The following is a 17,048-nucleotide window of genomic DNA, read 5'->3' as shown; positions in this document are numbered from 1 at the left end:
CCCCCCTTAATCGATTGGCGGCGGCTCCACCCTTTTTTCTGGCATCGCCAAACCCGCGCGTCTCCGTCCACGCCATCACCAACTCACCTCTGCATAATCCCCCCCCCGTCTTCGAATCATCGTCGCCATTTCTGGTCTCGTCACTCTTTTTCCATCCATCTGGGCCCAAACCTGAGCTGGTCTCTCCGATCATCCTAATCATCCCACCCTCGTTCTTTTTATCTATCTATCGGGCTCTTCCTGCAGCCACCCAACTTTCCCTCGCCCTGGGCTCCCCTCAGCCGTTTTGAGGCCCTGCAGTGTGATCTATCATCATCCGCCGAAACTCTGCTCCTCCAGAGTTCTTATTCCCTCACTTTTCTTTTTCTCGCCCTAGTTCCTTTTCTTCATTCTTTTGTCAGACCTTTTCCCCCGGTGTCCTGTCTGCTCACGGTGCTCCGACATATACCTCCTACCTACTGATTCATTCACTGCACCTCCGCAACTTTCCCATCCGGTGATCGCGATTGTACCAGCTCATCCCCAATCTCACCCCAACCTTCTGGCTGTCACCTTTATATAGCTTTGGCGGGATCGCGTCAGCATGCTCGCTCTTCAGCTACACCCACTCTCTTTTACACTTGATACTACAGCTCGACCCCCATCACCGAGAACCCGTTATTGATTATTTCGCGACTGACCTGACCCGCTTGTCTGGGAGCCCTCGTCCTCCCGGAGCTTGCCGTTCTATCCCGACATGGCCAGCAGTCGCGTCAACCCCCTTCACCCACCCACTCGTCCGCCCACCACCGCGCGGTCCCAATCCCCGGGCCGTCCGGCGGTACTGGACTATCAGAATCTCGATCCTTTACTCGGCAACCTGTCTCCCGAATCAACCCTCCAGGCGCTGTCCGCAACCGACGCCGTGCCCCGGAATGAACAGGCCGCCCACGATATCCTCTCCAAAAGTATCTCCCAGGTTTCCCCAGCAGAGCGCGCCCTCGGTATCCGCGCGGCCATTGCAGCCCAGAAGCTCAACCTCTGGTACAAAGAAGTCCAGTCTTGGGAATGGCCGAAACGGAGTGACATTCAACTAGGCAAGGGCTTCGTCCCCCCTCCAGGCGCTGCCGCGGAGGAGTACTGCGGAAGCCTTCCTAAAGCCGTAGTAGATCAGCATGAAAAGCGGATTGAGGAGATTCGGGATGGTATGGATGTCTTGGATGTGGATGAGCTTAAAGAGCACGTCCTCAATGCCCACATTCCAGCCCGGTCTCGGCCTTCATCAGCCAATAGCACCTTGTCGGTGCCTCCACCACTCAGCTATGTTCAACTCAGTGACTTCACGGCCGTCATCACCGCCACCATTCTCCGCGCTCTGCCGCTTCTCTCGCGCCTGAACAGTCTCTTGTCTACCTGGGACGTCCGATTATTGGTTCTGCGCCAGGTACCCGAACTGCTCCGGCGACTGCGTCTGGCGCGCTCGGAATTGGATTCTGCCTTGGACTTGATCAAGTCGCCCACTCTTCCTGACGAAGATGGCCCCTTGTACTCTCGAATTAACTATCATGCCAAAAGGGCTACCTTGGAACTGACTGTTGTGTCTGCTGGTCGACAATTGGACCGCGTACTCGATGCGCTAGAAGGACGTGAGGACTCACTTCCCGAGAGCTGGATTGATGAATTAGAGGCTATCGAGTCAGAATTCGGAACATGGGTCATGGAAGCCGAACGACGTACTGTCGAGAACGAATGGCGCCGGTCGATTGTCACCGCTGAAAAAAAAGCCCAATACAATGCACCAGAGACAGCGCCGACACAAGCACCACCCGAGATTAAAGAACCTGAAAAGCTGGCCCTCAATACGTCTGCGCCCGTGTCACAGGCTGGCCATCTCTTTCCAATGGAGACTATTGCCGAGGAAGAAGTTAGCAGTCCTGTCGAGCCGTCACCCTCGAATGACGCCCAGCATGATAAGGAAATAATGGCATCGGAACCGGCCGTCATGTCTGCTACTCATAATGTGGTCGAGGACCTGGCATCTCCCGGTACATCCGATGCGACGGACTCTTCGATCAAGCCTGTTCAGAGCACTGTATCCATTACCTCTCCACAGGAACCCTTGGCATCTAGCTCCACCGTCAACACCCTTGCTCCCTCTCCCGGTGATCTAAAAGAGATCGATGCCCTGACGGATAATACCCAGGCGCTTCAGCCAGTCATTTCGGAGGTTACCCAGCCTCTGGAGGGACCGGAGACGAGCATTGAGACGAACGCATGCAATGACTCGCCTCCTGATCATCCCGATTCCAAGCATCTTTTCTTGCCGCCTGTTCCTCAACAGGCGATCACTTCTGTGCCATCTGTCAGCTTGTGCGAAACCTGTCCGAGCCCACTTGAAGACGTGACACCCCGGGCTTCTTTAGATATTCAGGCTCGCGAGGCAGTCTCAACCGGCCCTACCAAGAAGGCTGCAGATGCGCCTGCATTGTTGGAGAAGGAAGGGTACGCCGATGTTATGCCGGCGTTGGGGTCTGACGTACTCCGTCATACTTCGCCCGAAGTGAAATTGCAGACCCCTGCCAGCCCTGGTACACCATCATCGGATGCCGGTAGTGTGATTGTACGTCGACGAACCAGTCCAGTCCAATCGCCTCTCAGCCAACAGGAAAAGCTTTCCACGGATAAGGAAGCAGTACCGATCGATGCTCACAGCCCTAGTCCCGGGTTTGAAAGCCGCGAGCAACGGCAGCTTATTCCTGTTGAGAGTGAAGTTGCTAGTCCAGTCAGTGTGGCGGCCCAAACCAATTCCGTTGATAGTCCTGCTGCACAGTCAGGAAGCCGGAAAGACTCTTGTCAATTGGTGCCTGCGAATTCTGTCCTTGGGTCTCCTGTCCGCTCGGCAACCTACAAAAATAAGGAGCAGCCCACAAGTCACTCTGCAAACAATGTGCATGAAGAGTCCCGTGGTGGCAATACGCCCAAAAAGCCTCTGGAGAGTCCTATCAAACTATCAAAGTCTCGACCAGGACGCTTATCCTTTGAAAAGGAGAAAAAGAAATCTCGAGGCCGGCGCACGTCTACTGATTCGTCTTGTTCGGATTATCCATCACTCGTCTCCAGCCCTGAGATGCGGGAGCCCCGTACATCCTCCTCCAATGGAACGCCTCTGCTGCTCGAGACACCTCCGCCATTCCAGGATGGCTACCAGTCATCCGACCCCGTACCACCTGGGAGCGATCACACGTTGCGAGAAGATCGTTTACTCCGTCTGGATAACCAGAAGCCATCCCCACGTGCCAATTTCGCGCATAATCGAAACCTCAGTCTTCCATTGCAGCGTTTTATCAACGAAAGGTTGGAGATGAATTACGATGACGAAAGCGGCAGTGACCTGGATGGCGTCGCTTCCAACAGGAAGTCCACGGACGCGTATGCGGATTTACGGCTGGGCCAGAAAAAGGCACTGTTGCCTGCACACATCAGCAAATTCACCATTCCCTCCAATAGCGCTCAGCGCTCAGCAACCCAGCCTTTGGATTCTCCGAGTCAAGGCAGCCCGAGACCGGCCACCAATGGCACCACCGCCAAAGTTCTATCCAAGGCCTGGGAGCACAAGAAGGGCTCCGTTCCGAAGAATGCAAACCGTAGTGGTCTGCAACCGGAACCGCCTGTACACTCAAGCACGAACCGCTTGAGGAGACAGTTGACTTCGCATCCTAGTCTCGAGAGCATTGGGGCGTATAGATCCAACGCCCGGTCTGGCGATGACACGTCTTCAGTTACAGCTATTTCCAGAGGTGGATCTCGACCATCAACTCCAGGCTCGCAGCTGAGAAGAACCAAAGATCATCTCGACGAGAAAATCAGTTCTATCTTGTCGACCCTTCCTGCTCGGATCCATCTGATGTCAGCTGATGGCCAGGACTTTGATGCGGGCTCTGCGGTGACGTCAATCCCCTTGAAGGCTAGGGAACGATTCCGTTCCATATCGCCCCAGGGAACGCCGTCCCGGAGCAGCACGCCCACGCCATCCTTGACCCTGACAGCTGCGCCCTCGCGCAGGAGGTATTCTCATGCACACGCCCCAGAGGAGAGCTCCGTGAAGCTCTACCACCTGCATCGAGGTGGAAAGTCTGCCCCGACCAAACTTTTTGTTCGGTCAGTGGGAGAAAAAGGAGAACGCGTTATGGTCCGAGTTGGCGGTGGGTGGGCAGACCTGGCTGAATACCTGAGGGAGTATGCCATCCACCATGGACGCCGGCATGTTTCAGATACCCCTCGTGTCGAAGTTCAGGGTCTGTCCACGCGTACCTCTCCCACGTACTCCGTCAGTGGGCGCCGCACTCCCTCCCGACCGCGGTCTGTCATTGGCAATCGGCCGTCTTCTTCATTAGCGGTGCGCAAGACCAGACGTACTTCGAATGTGTCGGATGTAACCGAGTTCCGGGCGGCGCAGGCAGCTGGCGACTCACTCACTGCCTCGTACTCGCCTATGTCGACAGTCTCATCTCGCAGAAGACTATCAGCCTCATCCAATGCCTCAATGGGCGCTGCCTCTTCGGCCAGTGAAATTCGTCACGGATCATACTCTCCTTCGACCACTGCTGCAGGTAGCAACTCTCACTCCATCCCACTCGGCCTTGCAGGGCCGAAGCCGCGGTCGAGAAATGTCTCGATCAGCCCGGAGAGTGAGGCGTGGGTTGAAGATGTTCTTGGCCAAGCTCGGAGGAGCTCGTCCCTCAGGCCATACAACTATGGCCTGGCAACCCAGGACCCGGAGCCTGCTTCAACCAAGGCTCCAGCCATCCCCAAGTCGCGAAGTATCAGCGATCTGGGAATGGCGGGTGCTAGCAGACGCGTGGCACTACGCGGACTTGCGAAACGATAAACCTACTCACACCTCTACCCTAATCTTAATCCTTCCAAACGCTCACCAATCCACACTCTTTCTCCCACACGCTCCGCCCCTCCTCTCACCTGCATTGTCTATTAGTACTGGCGTTTTGCCGTTTTCCTGGGTTTCTTGGTTTGGACACACGGGGTACTAAAAGTGTTAGACAGCTGCATGCATTGTCCGTTTCCTTCCTCTTTTTCGGTTGCATTATCGGGCGAATGTTTCACTTTCTTTTCTTTCCCTTCAACCTTCCAAGGCATGTCTTGTGTCTTGGCTATCTATCTTCATCTTTTCCCACCATTGCATGCATCAGCAGGTTTCATTCTTGTTTTATCATATCTTTTTCTTCTTTTTCTTCTTCACCCATTCCTCCCAATTATTGTGGGGGATGATTTTTTTTTTTTTTTTTTTTTTTTTTCAACTTCCGGTCCTGGTTGACCGCATTTTCTATTCTACTTTCGTCTGACTCCTGTCTGGCTGTCTGTCTGTTGTTCATGTTTTACTTATTATTATATTTAGCCCTTGATTTGTATGTAGATACCCTTAGGTAGGCTTGGGTCTTTTGTTGTTGTTGTTGTTGTTGTCGCTGTTGTTGGTGTCGCCCGTCCGTCCCTCTTGCTGGATGACTGACTGACTGGCTGACTTGTTTGATTACTTACTTACTTAGTACATAGTGAGAGATTTATCGAAATCTGTTGATACTACTTCTATTCATGTTCCGTTCGATGTGAGACAGTACTCGTAAGGAAGTAGATAAAGAGTCCAAGTAAATAGTGGTAGCAGTACGCGAAAGAGAAAGGAAAGGGGGGAAAGAACGCCACCATACCATACCATACCAATTGAACCGAACCGAATCGAACGAATTTGAACGAGAAAGCAATATCCAGATAGTGAGTAGGCATCCATCAATCATTTCATTACATGATACAAAATGAGGAGTTAAGAAAAATAAACGAAACGTAACAAGCGGGGCATAATTCGTGATTTGAACAATAGGCGTCTAAGCTAGTCCAGACTGGAGGGGCAGAATGAGAGCAGAGCACGGTAATATACTGACTCTACGACGACCCTCCCTTTGCAGGCTCTTCCTGCTGCTGCTTCTGCTGCTGCTGCTGTTTCGGAGGCGATTTACGTGCCCATGGGATGTCCTTGTGGAACAGTTCCCTCAGCTCCGGGGAGACGACTTTCGTTTCTCCGTCACTGTCGGGTGCTGAGCTGGGGCCGGCACTGACGCCGCTGCTGAAGGCGGTGCTTTGGGGTCGTTGGGGCGACTTGCCCTTGTTGTTTGTGCTGGTGGAGGAGTCTTGTGTGGGCTTGCGTTGGTGGGCGGCAGGTGCAGGGAAGTTATTTTTCTTGTCGATGGCCTGGACGGCTCGTTCGAAGCGGTGGAATAGGGATTCGGCGCGTGTGAGGATGGGGATAAGTTCCATTGTGTTGGAGAGTTCGTTGACTGCGTGGTGTTCGTGTTAGAGACCTGTCTTATAAAGACTGTGGACGTGGTTGGTTGGACTTACTGTACTTCAGGACTTCGTCGAACTGCTTTAGGTGGTCCATTATGACATCCCGGTGTTTTTCGAGGATTGCAAGTGCGATGAACAAGTGGAAGCTGCTGGACAGGTAATCGGTCCATAGGGTTTCCCACAGACGTAACACGTCTGGCCATTCGAATTCGCGCTTGTACCAGACCAGGAGCATTCGGAAGAAGAAGAAAAAGTTTGTGCTGTCGGCGGATTGGAGGTGGAGGTAGAGTTGAGGATCCATGAGTTGAACGAGGTGGTCTAGAGTGAGAAGTTGTACGCGCATGCCAGATTGGTCGCGGAGGAAGTTCCGCTCCTGTTTGTACGCATCAGCATGATGAAAAGTAGGATTGACTGCCATGGAGCTTACCATTCTGTCCATGAAACCAACGAATGCCCAGAATGCCACTGCATCATCCTGCATGACAGCATAGATCGGGGCGAGAAGATCACTCATGCCTTGCACGTAGCCCAGGTCCGGGTTGTATTCGTTGTATGTGAGCAACATATCCTTCATCTGCTCGAGATGCACATTTGTGCCAGTATCCGCAAAAGGCGAATCTGGGTCCGGGTGGGGAATGTCTTCTCCAGCAAACAGGGGTATCGTACGGTCTGTGCGATGAACATCCTTTTCTGCGCGCCTATGTAAGTAAATGCGCGTGATACTTGGGCTGCAGAAGAACTCACCTATTCTATTTCTCTGCTCTTTCCACCAATCAAACTCTTCCGCCGAAGAAGTGCCTTCAATCATCCGTTCCCACCAGGCGCCTTTAAGCCGGATGTACTCATCCCGCTTCGAGTTCATCAACGCTTGTCGCTCCTCGTGGCTGCTATCCCACGGATATACGCCTAGAAGGTAGAGCCATGCTTCTTTCCTAACACCATCATTCGGATCTAAGCCACCATGAAATATCCTTTCCTTAACTTCGTCAACGGTTACATGCAGTCTTCCAGTAGTCGGGTCAAAGAAGCCCTCCCATTCTTTCAGAGTGAGTGTCTTCCGACGGTCCTGGATAGACATGGTACCTGTCTCGAGATCCAGGATCTCGAAATCTCCAACAGAACTGTTCTCCATGCTAAGGACATCTTGGGCAGTGTATATCCGTTGGTTTCTTTCGCGTTCACTTTGCTCTGATATGCTCATGGCCCACCGTGCTAAGTATAGCCTGGCGCTATCGAACTCGTCCTGTAAAGTTTGAATTTCAGGTGTCCTCATCAGACGGCGGACTTGTGGGGGTATCCGAGGGTTGTCAGCTAACTCGTTGGCGGTACGCCTTGTGAAGGTTGTGATCTTGCTCAGCTGCTCGAGGACCTTCCACCTCGTCTCCTTGAGTGCTTTCACAAAGGGGTCCATCCCCGCATCGCGTTGGCCGCTTCCGCTCGCCTGAGCAACGGCAGCCGGTTCCTCCTGAGCTTTGACAGTCGAGCCATCTGCCGTTAGCGGTCGTCCAAATGAGATGCGGTCTTCATCCGATGGGTTAATCAGATATACACTATTGTCCACGGCCGAGCGCTGGACCTCCGCGTATTTCCGCAGCCATCGCAGAACCTCATCCCCGCCCCAGAAGACATTTCCGTCCTCACCAAAGGGATCAAAGCTCTCCCTGGTTCGCTTTTTCTTCTGCAGGATTGTGGACTCGCACTCTGTGTCATGGAAGAACAGCGCGGGGAAGCTGTCGCCTGCGCGGGTGTTGATCACAAGACTCCCAAACCACCAGCCTAGACTCGGAGGTCGCACAAGGAGGGAATATATCTCAGACAGAGGAACTGCGAATGCGTAGAGGCCGATCGGGTCCTTATAGGTCGTTGTCGTCGGAAGAGCGGGCACCAGGTATTTCTGTCGCGGAGGGGACGAACCGTCGGATAGATCGACTTTGACATAGGTACTGTATGCATCACCCAAGGAAGATTCGGGCACCCATGCTAGCAGGTAGGAAGAGAGATCCGACGAGGAGTTTCCGGAGGTAGTACCTCTCAGAGGGGGGAGGGGCTTTTGTTGGATGAGGGCAATAAACCCGGGGATGTTATCTTTCGAGGAAGGAGTTGGATGGACGTAGACCTGCAATGCTCGGAATCGAATGGATCAGCGAGATATCCATTTATTTTGCAGCTTGCAGATAAGCCCACCTTGCTCTTGGAAAATAAGAGCTTGACTCCTCTGCGTGAGGTGGAGTGAGAAATGGTGTTGTATTCATCCTCCTCATCGTCACTGACGTCGTAGTACGAGGCCGTCGGGGAGGGCGGCGAAGGAGGAGGGGTGTATTGGATTCCGTTGCCTGCCATATCGAAGGGAGGAAGCGGAGGGGTGACTTTTTTTTTTCAAGGGACTAAAGTGATTAGGTCTTGCACATAATGCGGACTGAAAGTGAATCTGGATTTCCTTGAAGCTTGGTCTGGAATGTCCGGAAAGTCAGCGCCGGTCGGCAAAGTGATGATTGCGGAGAAGAAAGCAAGTCACGACCGCCGGTCACGACGTAATCGTGGGGTCCACCGCTTCCATGTGATCGCCTTCAATCCAACTTACCTTGCAAAAGATTTTTTTATATTGCACAGGATATCAAACAGTCTGCTTGGAATACAGTTGCTGGATTGAATTTGTAGGTCAACAGGACTTTACTACTAAGCACCTCCATTGTTGCCACCGATAAAAAACGATGACTGAATCGCCCAGGCAGCAGCGAAACTATCATATCTTTGATAATCCGCTATCAAATCAATCAATAGCAAAAGAATTCTGTTGCCCACGCAGTATTCCTTCAGTTGGCCCTACTATTTTCACCGCAATAGGCACAATATACAGAGTTATGCACATTGTCAGGAGAATATAGCGCCGACATATGAAAAGCGATGTCTTCTGTTGAGCAACGGGCGTGGCAATAGAACCAGCAAGTGCCTTCGTTTAGTAGCAATTCCAGAGAAAATAGAATGGCCGCCTATAAGTAACGAGTTGTCTGCTCGGAGAAATAATTTATATCAGAAAATCAGCACTCCATCCGGCAGGAAGTTTTTAAAGAGTCCTAGATTGGGCATGTATCAATACTTCTGGTACCATTAGGTCGATAGCCCTGATTAATCCTGAAACTTTGCACTCAAAAGTACCCTCTTAGCTTGATTATGCCAAACCCCCAGAACTGTTATCGGCTTCACTCCCTTACCTCCAGTCATCTCAAGCAGAGAATGACCGGACTAATGCGGACAATCCTACCTACGTGTCTGGCTGACAGGACTGCAACCTTACGTCTGGACCGGTTTCATCTGACCTGTCGGCCTCTAGTCATTCGCCGGTTTACAAAGGACCACGCTTATACTATCATCGCTACTAATGCACGGGATTTTATACCCTCTTCAGGAAATAATTCGCCATCCAATAGATAATGGTTTCCAGGTACTTGAGGATGACAGAGTTTCATTGCCTTTGGATACTGGCATCTATAAGCACTAGACAGCTGCTTCATGCAGTCTGTATCCAAGTTGCGTCGACTGCAAATCCCAACCCGCAGCAATGTCCGAACTGATGCGCACGTTGCCGGCCTCCTGGTATTGCAGCCCGCCTCTCTATCAGCTTGAAAGAAGGGCTGTATTCTTAAAAGTATGACTAAAGCCTATCCTTGAGGAGAATCCAAGTTCTAATAAGCATCGCAGTCGTGGTATCTTGTTGGACCCGTCACTAGATTCTGTAATATCGGTGTCAAGATTGAATATGAGATAGCTCAGCAGCCTATATATGTTGTTCGGTGCTCGGGGGAGGGTCCGTTTCCCGGACAGGACGAGATCCAAGTAATCTGCGTGAAAACTGTAGGTCAGCTCAGCATCATCTCAGACATCAGACTGAGGATGCGTTCCATCCCATCCCCCGAGCAAAATGTCTATCGAGCTTCTTGTTGCTAAAAAGGAATTTAGGAACGACCTCTAAAGCATCACGTCACGCCAACAGGCCTCGTTTTCGCAACTCTATCAGACGAGGCGCCCAGCTTCCATGAGTATTTCCCGGACTTGGAGCCACTACTCGAACGGGTGAACTTTACCAAGCTCCCATATAGACACAGCATCAAATACGAAGGACGATTTAACTGGAAGACTATGTATTTGATACCTTTGCCTCGTATTCGGGAAAGAGTTCATGTCTCCCTAATCTGGCTTCCATGACAGGGTCGACGGCTACCAGGAATGCCTGCATTGCCAATATACGCACCCGTCATTCTCCGTATACTACCCGCCGACCTCGTACGCGGTGCACAATCATCAGAACTTTTCGCAGCATATCGCCGACCCGGAAAAGCCGGATGATGGTCTATTCCTTTATTTCTTCCCCAATTGCACTCTGAATGTCTATGGTGGAGGAATGTCCTCGTTCCGAGTATGCCCGACAGATGACCCGAATGTGACGAGGATGGAGTTTGACTACTACCATATGGAGTCGGGCGAGAAGTTCGACGAGTACTTCAAGTTTGTGCGGCAAGTGGCCATGGAGGACTATGAACTGTGTGAGAAGGCTCAAAGCAACCTCACTAAAGGTATTTACAGTGAAGGCATCCTCAACCCGGAGAAAGAGAGCGGAGTTTCATGTGAGTCACATAAAACCACTTGCATGCCCGGAATACAGTAAGCTAATCAGAGGGCAGATTATCAAGATCGGGTCTTCGAGCTCGTGTGTCAGCAGCACGCAGCAGAGAGACGAGAAAGGGAAATGGAAGGTGCGAAAGATGATACTCAGAAGAGGGGTCTGCAACGTATCACAACAGCTGCATAAGGCAAAGCTGTGTAAGCCGTGGTTTCGGGACTCGGTAACATGATCAATCTTATCAGTGGCGTTGATTTCAGTGTTCTGCACGGGCTGGCTCCTGTAATAGTCCCTGTAAATGATTCCTGTCAAGGTGTGGCATCAGATAAACCCTTGGCCAGGATCAGCCCAGCACATACTTTAAGCGTCATTCATGCGCAAGTTACTGGAAAAGAGCACCATATCTGGAAGGTCAATACTATCTTGGAGTAGATATAGTTACTTAAGTGCATGATCACCTGAAGACTTCCTCTTCTCTCACTGGACGGGGAAGCGGGAGTCATGCAGAACCTGTGGAGGTGACAGGGTCAGTGCTCTGTTCCTGATACTGCTTGATTGAAACCTCGGAATACCTTTTCGTGCGATAGTAAGCGCATAAAACCAATGGATTCCCTGTAGAAAGGTATGGCGGACAGCACAGTTTCAACATGGCTATAGAAGAACCGTATCCGGCTCTGCCTCCCGCCTTATCGGCCCTGGTTTTGGTTTCATTGTTAGCGGGGCTAGCTTTTCTCTTTCAATCCTTATCAAAGCCGCTCTTCCGGGGTTATAAGTCCCTGCGTATAGCTAAGCCGACGGAAACCGAACTGGATCCTGTTCCCGATGGTAACGAAAACATCGTCTGCAAGGAATCGGATTTTCCACAAAACTGGTGGACTGGCTCAGAAGTCTTTGAACTCGAAAGACGGGCAATCTTTAGTAAAGTACTATGCGCGATATTACTTTCACTTTCGAAGACAGGGAATCAAACATGATACTCACATAGAATCAAATAGAGATGGCTCTACCTAGCCCACCGTAACCGGTTCACCAAACCCGGCGATTACCATTCCTTCGAAGTGGCCGGTATCCCAATATTCCTGGTACTGGGGAAAGATGGCGTCGTGCGAGCGTTCCATAACGTCTGCCGTCATAGAGCATACACAGTCACGCGGAAGGAGTGTGGCTCGTCTATGATCCTTGGTTGTCGATATCATGGCTGGAGCTATAACACTAAGGGACAGCTCATCAAGGCACCTCACTTTGACAATGTTCCCGGATTTGACAAGGCTCAGAATAGTTTGTTTTCGATTCAGATTAAAACCACACCTGCGGGCTTTATATTCGTGAATATGGATGCATCTCCGACGATGATGCCATTGCAGACAAGATCTCTTGATTCCTTTGCGGGCCGGCATGGCATCGGACGACAATCTACGTGGCTGGGAGGGCAAACATTGGAAGGTCGGTTTAATTGGAAGATTGCCTGTAAGTTCTTTCCCGGTTCCTTTCTAAGACATAAAATGTATCTAAACTTTTGGTACAAGTGAGGTTACAGAGATTCATCGACCACACGGAACTGGAGACCGAATTCTCACAGCCAACGTATAAGGCACTGTTATTGAGCTTGTTCAATCCATCACGAATGCGCTCGGAAGATGTTCAAGTCTTCCCTTTTACTACAATTCATACCGTCCGCGGAGGGGTACTGTGGTACTCCCTGAGCTTCATTCCCATATCTGAGAGTAGCACTTCAGTTCGGATTGACTTATACTCCCAAAAGGACATGGGCAGTCCTGCGCCTGCACCAACAGCAGAAACACTCTTCCGCAAATTGTCGAACAGTATCCGAGAATTAGAAACTCAGTTCGAGTCACCTTCTGAAACACCCACGTACGTTCTACAAACACCAAAATCAAGATGGAGAACTAAGCAATCACATCTCTCCAGTCTACCCACCTATATCACATCAGCACCAGACCCAGCTGGCACAGGTGATTGAGTTCCAACCCAACCCATTCCTTTCACTCAAAACATCAGTCTTACCAACACCCGTACCAGTAGACACACAACGCGAAATCCTCGAGGCTATCAAATCCCACGCCAAATTAGAAAAACAACTAGGAACCGAGATCTTCCCGGCTACGAGGAGACCTAGAACCAACGCACGATTCGAGCAGGCTGAACAAAGTAAGACGATGCTCTTCTCCTCCTCCATATCTCTCTCTCTCTCTCTGCTGTACTAACATTGTAAGTAACAGTCTGCAAAGACCTAAATTGCCAAGACACATGGAACAGCAAGAGTCTTGCCTGGTGAGATATACATACATACATAGCACAGGTACTTATGAATAGGATGAGGGAATGTTGTTTGCTGTTGTGGAGTCCTGGTGGACACTGAATGACTCAGTTGAATCAAGTTATTTAGCTTAACTAGTTAGTTAGTTGACTATTGGTTTCAATAATATTTAATGCAAAACAATGTTATGGGATTGATTCAAGGGATAACATCTAATTTAGTCTAACACAGCGGTTTCAGACTGGGCGGGGGGAGAGGGACAACTTCATTTCATCGTTACTGGTAGAACGAACACAACAAATAGTCAAACAATCTTACGAATGATGAACGCAAGGGAGAATTTGGACAGTAGTATAAGATACAGACGCGAGTAAAACATAAGGTTGGATGGAACTGCTTACTATTAATGACAGAAGAGTAAGTAGAGAGCTACGCATGTACATTCCTGGCTGGCTGGCTCGTACCAAAAAGTCAATGTGGATCCCCACCTTCGTCTCAAGGGTCCAGTGGCAGCGGCAGCGTGTAAACCTTCCCTTTTCTCCCTTGAAACCCACCCCACACTTCTCTCATCCTCTCACCGATACTCAGTAGTGTTGATCAGGGCCGCCATCTACAATTTAACTCCACGGACCCTTATTAGAAAAAATATTTAATTCCAGGGCAGAAACTAAGGACACAATTCCTTCTAGGAAATTATCTTATCACCATTAACCTCAACTTCCAAACTCCCCTTAACGCAGGAACACACATTTAGCCCCCCCCAGCTCTCAATTAATTAAAACCACGCGGTTCTGGGCCGACCGATCGATCTAAGAATCCTGACACGATTTCGGGACGAGGTAAGTACTGAAGATCGCCAACAATAGCATCTCCGATCAGACTTCCCATAATCCCTCTCGGGCCAGTACGGAGAAAGACTTTGTTATTTCCGGCCACGTGGTTGCGAGCTGACGCCGGAGCAGAGACCTATACGAACTTGTGTGGCACACGCGTTGGCTTATCTTACTAGTGTCTAGTATCTGACCATGGCTTTTCCTCCGATAGCGAGGGCGACCTTGCAAGCTGCGCTGATTAATGCGGGTTCCAATGTTCTCGCTCAGGCTATTGGGGCTTATAGGGATGAGGTATGTTGATTTGTTGTTTCCTCGGTAAAAGTGAAATGGCCGGCGATGATGTCGGGCCGGAGATGAGTGATTCGTTCGCTCTTGTGTGGAGTATTAGCTACTACTAGTATTCGGTTACAGCTTCACTAACCATGGACGCGGTTTGTTGGTAATCCGTGAGGGTGATGGCCCTCCCGATTGCCGATATTATGATGCCTATAGAGACCCTTTGAACTAGACACTCAAGTCTTGTTTCAGTTCACTACTTGCGCCTTTGTTATTTCACCCTTGACCTTCTTGTGGCTTGAGGGTCTCGAGGCGAAATTTCCAGGCTATGATGAGAGCTCTGCTCCCAAGCCGAAGACGGAGAAGAAGGAGGCACAGAAGCCCAAGCTGAATGTGACGAATACTGTGGCGAAGATTGTCATCGATCAGATCGTCGGCGGTGCCTGGAACACGGTAGCCTTTATCATGACGATGGGACTTTTGCGCGGTCAGAGCTGGGATGCCATTACGCTGCAGGTCCAAAAGGTTTGTTACTGGATTCATGTTGCTATGATCCGTTGGATGCTGACTATCATTGCCAGGATTTCTGGCCCATCCTAATCGCGGGATTCAAACTGTGGCCTATTGTCTCTATCTTGAACTTCACAGTGGTACCAACAGACAAACGGCTGCTTGTTGGCAGTCTGTTTGGTGTGATCTGGGCCATTTATTTGAGTCTGATGTCTGGTTGATGTTGTATTAGGTCATCTGAGGAGCTTTCCTGGATTGCCAGGCTAACGGGTCTATGTTGGAAGCTAGGATGGGCGCTGGGGTCCTGGGACTTGCGGGTGGTGTTCACGTTGGTTTAGCAATCAGCTTGAAACCGAATCTCAAGATTCGCAACTTGTGCTTCTTAGGGCACTAGTATATAAAAGTTGAGACATCCATTACTTGATCCTACCGCGTTGGGTAAGCTCGCCAGGGGGGCGACAGAGAACTGACAAGTGCATGCAAAGGGAAGGAGCCTGATCAAATCAGAGATAAAAAGGGGCCAGAGGTGAAATGGCGGCAATGCGCTAGATAAGTAATACTGGACCATGCTCCGCATGATCACCAGACAACGTTCAGATAAATGAATGGTTTTTTGAGCGACCCGTTTGTTCCATTTGGCCCCCATTTTCCGTCCCCCGAGCATCCGAGAGCTGCAATAGGGAAGCCTAGCTGAGCTGCAGGCCCACCTTGATTTAGGGGCTAGAACACATGGCACGACACGGTCTCTGTAGCCCGTCTCCCAAATTTTTGCTGTTAATTGGGCGACGGGCGTTATCTTTTGCAGGTAGTTAGTGGATGGCGAGAACTAGGAAAGTACGGTCCAGTGCGGGTGTACCTGAACCATAACCTGATATGGCATGGTAATGCAACTCGAACCCACCTTGAGAGTACTAGGATGATTAAGGCAATAATCGCGTAGGCAACTTTTCTTGTATTGATTTGGGAGGTGTCGAGAAATCACGCTGTTATGAAGCCTTTGACAGGAGTCAGTCAGATTATAGTCAGGTGACATGCCTGGGGCTCTCATCGATGGGCCATTATGTGCCTCGTGAGACACGCCGAAACGAAGATTCGATCCAGACGAGATTCAAATGGCTGCAAACTCCCATGAAACCAACGCCAATTTGAACCATGATGCTCTCCAGAACCAGGTGTTTATTCGTCGAGCAATCACGTAGTAATGAAAATAGTAATCCATGCGCGAAAGCAACTGAGGCGTTGGAAATTCGTCTTAGCTAAGTGATCGGCTGTCTCATACACATTTGCATTGATCCCGGGACTCGAGGAACCGAATAACAAGCGACCGTTCGTATGAATGGATCGATCCCTCGAGTCTTACTAAGAAAACATGCTTCGTTTGAACTCAACGACTCCGTAGAGTTACGGAGTTTAAAGATGGATTTACGTACCCGCAGATCCGTCTCATTGCATGCAGGCATGAGTGTGCTCCGACGTCCGAAGGCTGGCGACATGATTGAATCCATGATGCTGGGCACCCACCTACCTGGGTTTGCATGAGGCAGACAGGGATGGAGAGAGACGGCGTACGCAATCTGCTGGGAATCGTCATCCCAGTCCGGGTTTAGTGTGCTCCCTAGTATCTCATTCGTGAGACACTGCCTGGTTCCCAAGCCACAGCGAATGGCGTTGCATTTTAGCGTCTGCACTGGATCAAAGTAGGTTAAGGTGGGTTGATAGGGAGGAATTAATAGATCAAGGCTGTGGCTGTAGCAGAATTCGGTAACGGTCATACGAGCTGAAGAGACAATGGGGACTGCGGGAGGATTGGCGATCAGAAGGCTGGTGGATGGCGCAGCCACGATCTGGGTCTTTTGCAGATTCCACAGCTTCAGGATAGAGTAGTCCCTCAAGTGTAAGGCATTTTGCTGGTAACCTATCTGCAATAGGAGTATCCTCGTAAGGCGAAACCAGAGGATGAGATTGTTGTCATCATGATGGAGAAAGAGAGTGACCGGGGGAGGATGTTTGGCCCCTCGGATCCGGAAAGACGGGCGGAGACTCTGACTGACAAGAAACAACTCGCTTTCCTCCCCGGGAAAACATAGTGGCACGGACAACTACAGTAGTCTCCCTCACTAAACTGTGTATCTACTCCCTACTAGGAGTAGTTTTGGCCCCCGCGGTTTAGAGTCGATCCATTCTTCGTGCCACCGTCTCC

The 17,048-nt window shown here is 50.5% G+C and overlaps 5 protein-coding genes across 5 annotated transcripts; 3 read left to right on the top strand and 2 right to left on the bottom strand.

Moving 5' to 3' along the window:
- The first annotated feature begins 1,138 nt into the window (after positions 1 to 1,138).
- BO85DRAFT_444643 (GAS2 domain protein) lies at positions 1,139 to 5,291 on the top strand. The gene has a single exon (XM_025659068.1). The coding sequence runs from the start codon at positions 1,187 to 1,189 to the stop codon at positions 4,865 to 4,867; it is 3,681 nt and encodes a 1,226-aa protein (XP_025521277.1). The 5' UTR covers positions 1,139 to 1,186; the 3' UTR covers positions 4,868 to 5,291.
- Positions 5,292 to 5,554: 263 nt separating this feature from the next.
- On the bottom strand, positions 5,555 to 8,831 carry BO85DRAFT_444642 (GTPase-activating protein GYP7). Its single transcript, XM_025659067.1, has 5 exons — positions 8,518 to 8,831; positions 7,078 to 8,449; positions 6,761 to 7,023; positions 6,388 to 6,706; positions 5,555 to 6,323 (listed from the first exon to the last, which is right to left on the bottom strand). The coding sequence occupies exons 1-5, from the start codon at positions 8,671 to 8,673 to the stop codon at positions 5,932 to 5,934; spliced, it is 2,502 nt and encodes an 833-aa protein (XP_025521276.1). The 5' UTR covers positions 8,674 to 8,831; the 3' UTR covers positions 5,555 to 5,931.
- A 1,061-nt stretch (positions 8,832 to 9,892) lies between these two features.
- Positions 9,893 to 13,176, top strand: BO85DRAFT_359666 (uncharacterized protein; the record flags this gene model as incomplete). The annotated part of the gene is made up of 8 exons (XM_025655522.1): positions 9,893 to 9,979; positions 10,033 to 10,077; positions 10,291 to 10,512; positions 10,649 to 10,959; positions 11,574 to 11,874; positions 11,947 to 12,422; positions 12,491 to 12,827; positions 12,934 to 13,176. 8 exons carry the CDS (start codon positions 9,893 to 9,895, stop codon positions 13,174 to 13,176), a joined length of 2,022 nt encoding a protein of 673 aa, XP_025521275.1.
- Positions 13,177 to 14,000: 824 nt separating this feature from the next.
- On the top strand, positions 14,001 to 15,150 carry BO85DRAFT_21984 (Mpv17/PMP22 family protein). The gene is made up of 4 exons (XM_025654679.1): positions 14,001 to 14,068; positions 14,192 to 14,353; positions 14,555 to 14,863; positions 14,920 to 15,150. The coding sequence occupies exons 2-4, from the start codon at positions 14,255 to 14,257 to the stop codon at positions 15,067 to 15,069; spliced, it is 558 nt and encodes a 185-aa protein (XP_025521274.1). The 5' UTR covers positions 14,001 to 14,068; positions 14,192 to 14,254; the 3' UTR covers positions 15,070 to 15,150.
- Positions 15,151 to 15,819: 669 nt separating this feature from the next.
- On the bottom strand, positions 15,820 to 16,659 carry BO85DRAFT_444637 (uncharacterized protein). The gene is made up of 2 exons (XM_025659066.1): positions 16,279 to 16,659; positions 15,820 to 15,843 (listed from the first exon to the last, which is right to left on the bottom strand). Exons 1-2 carry the CDS (start codon positions 16,618 to 16,620, stop codon positions 15,835 to 15,837), a joined length of 351 nt encoding a protein of 116 aa, XP_025521273.1. The 5' UTR covers positions 16,621 to 16,659; the 3' UTR covers positions 15,820 to 15,834.
- Positions 16,660 to 17,048: the final 389 nt, after the last annotated feature.

The sequence above is a fragment of the Aspergillus piperis genome, assembly GCF_003184755.1.
Source record: "Aspergillus piperis CBS 112811 unplaced genomic scaffold BO85scaffold_1, whole genome shotgun sequence".
NCBI classification, from domain to species: domain Eukaryota; kingdom Fungi; phylum Ascomycota; class Eurotiomycetes; order Eurotiales; family Aspergillaceae; genus Aspergillus; species Aspergillus piperis.
This window is presented reverse-complemented; position numbering and strand designations above follow the sequence as displayed.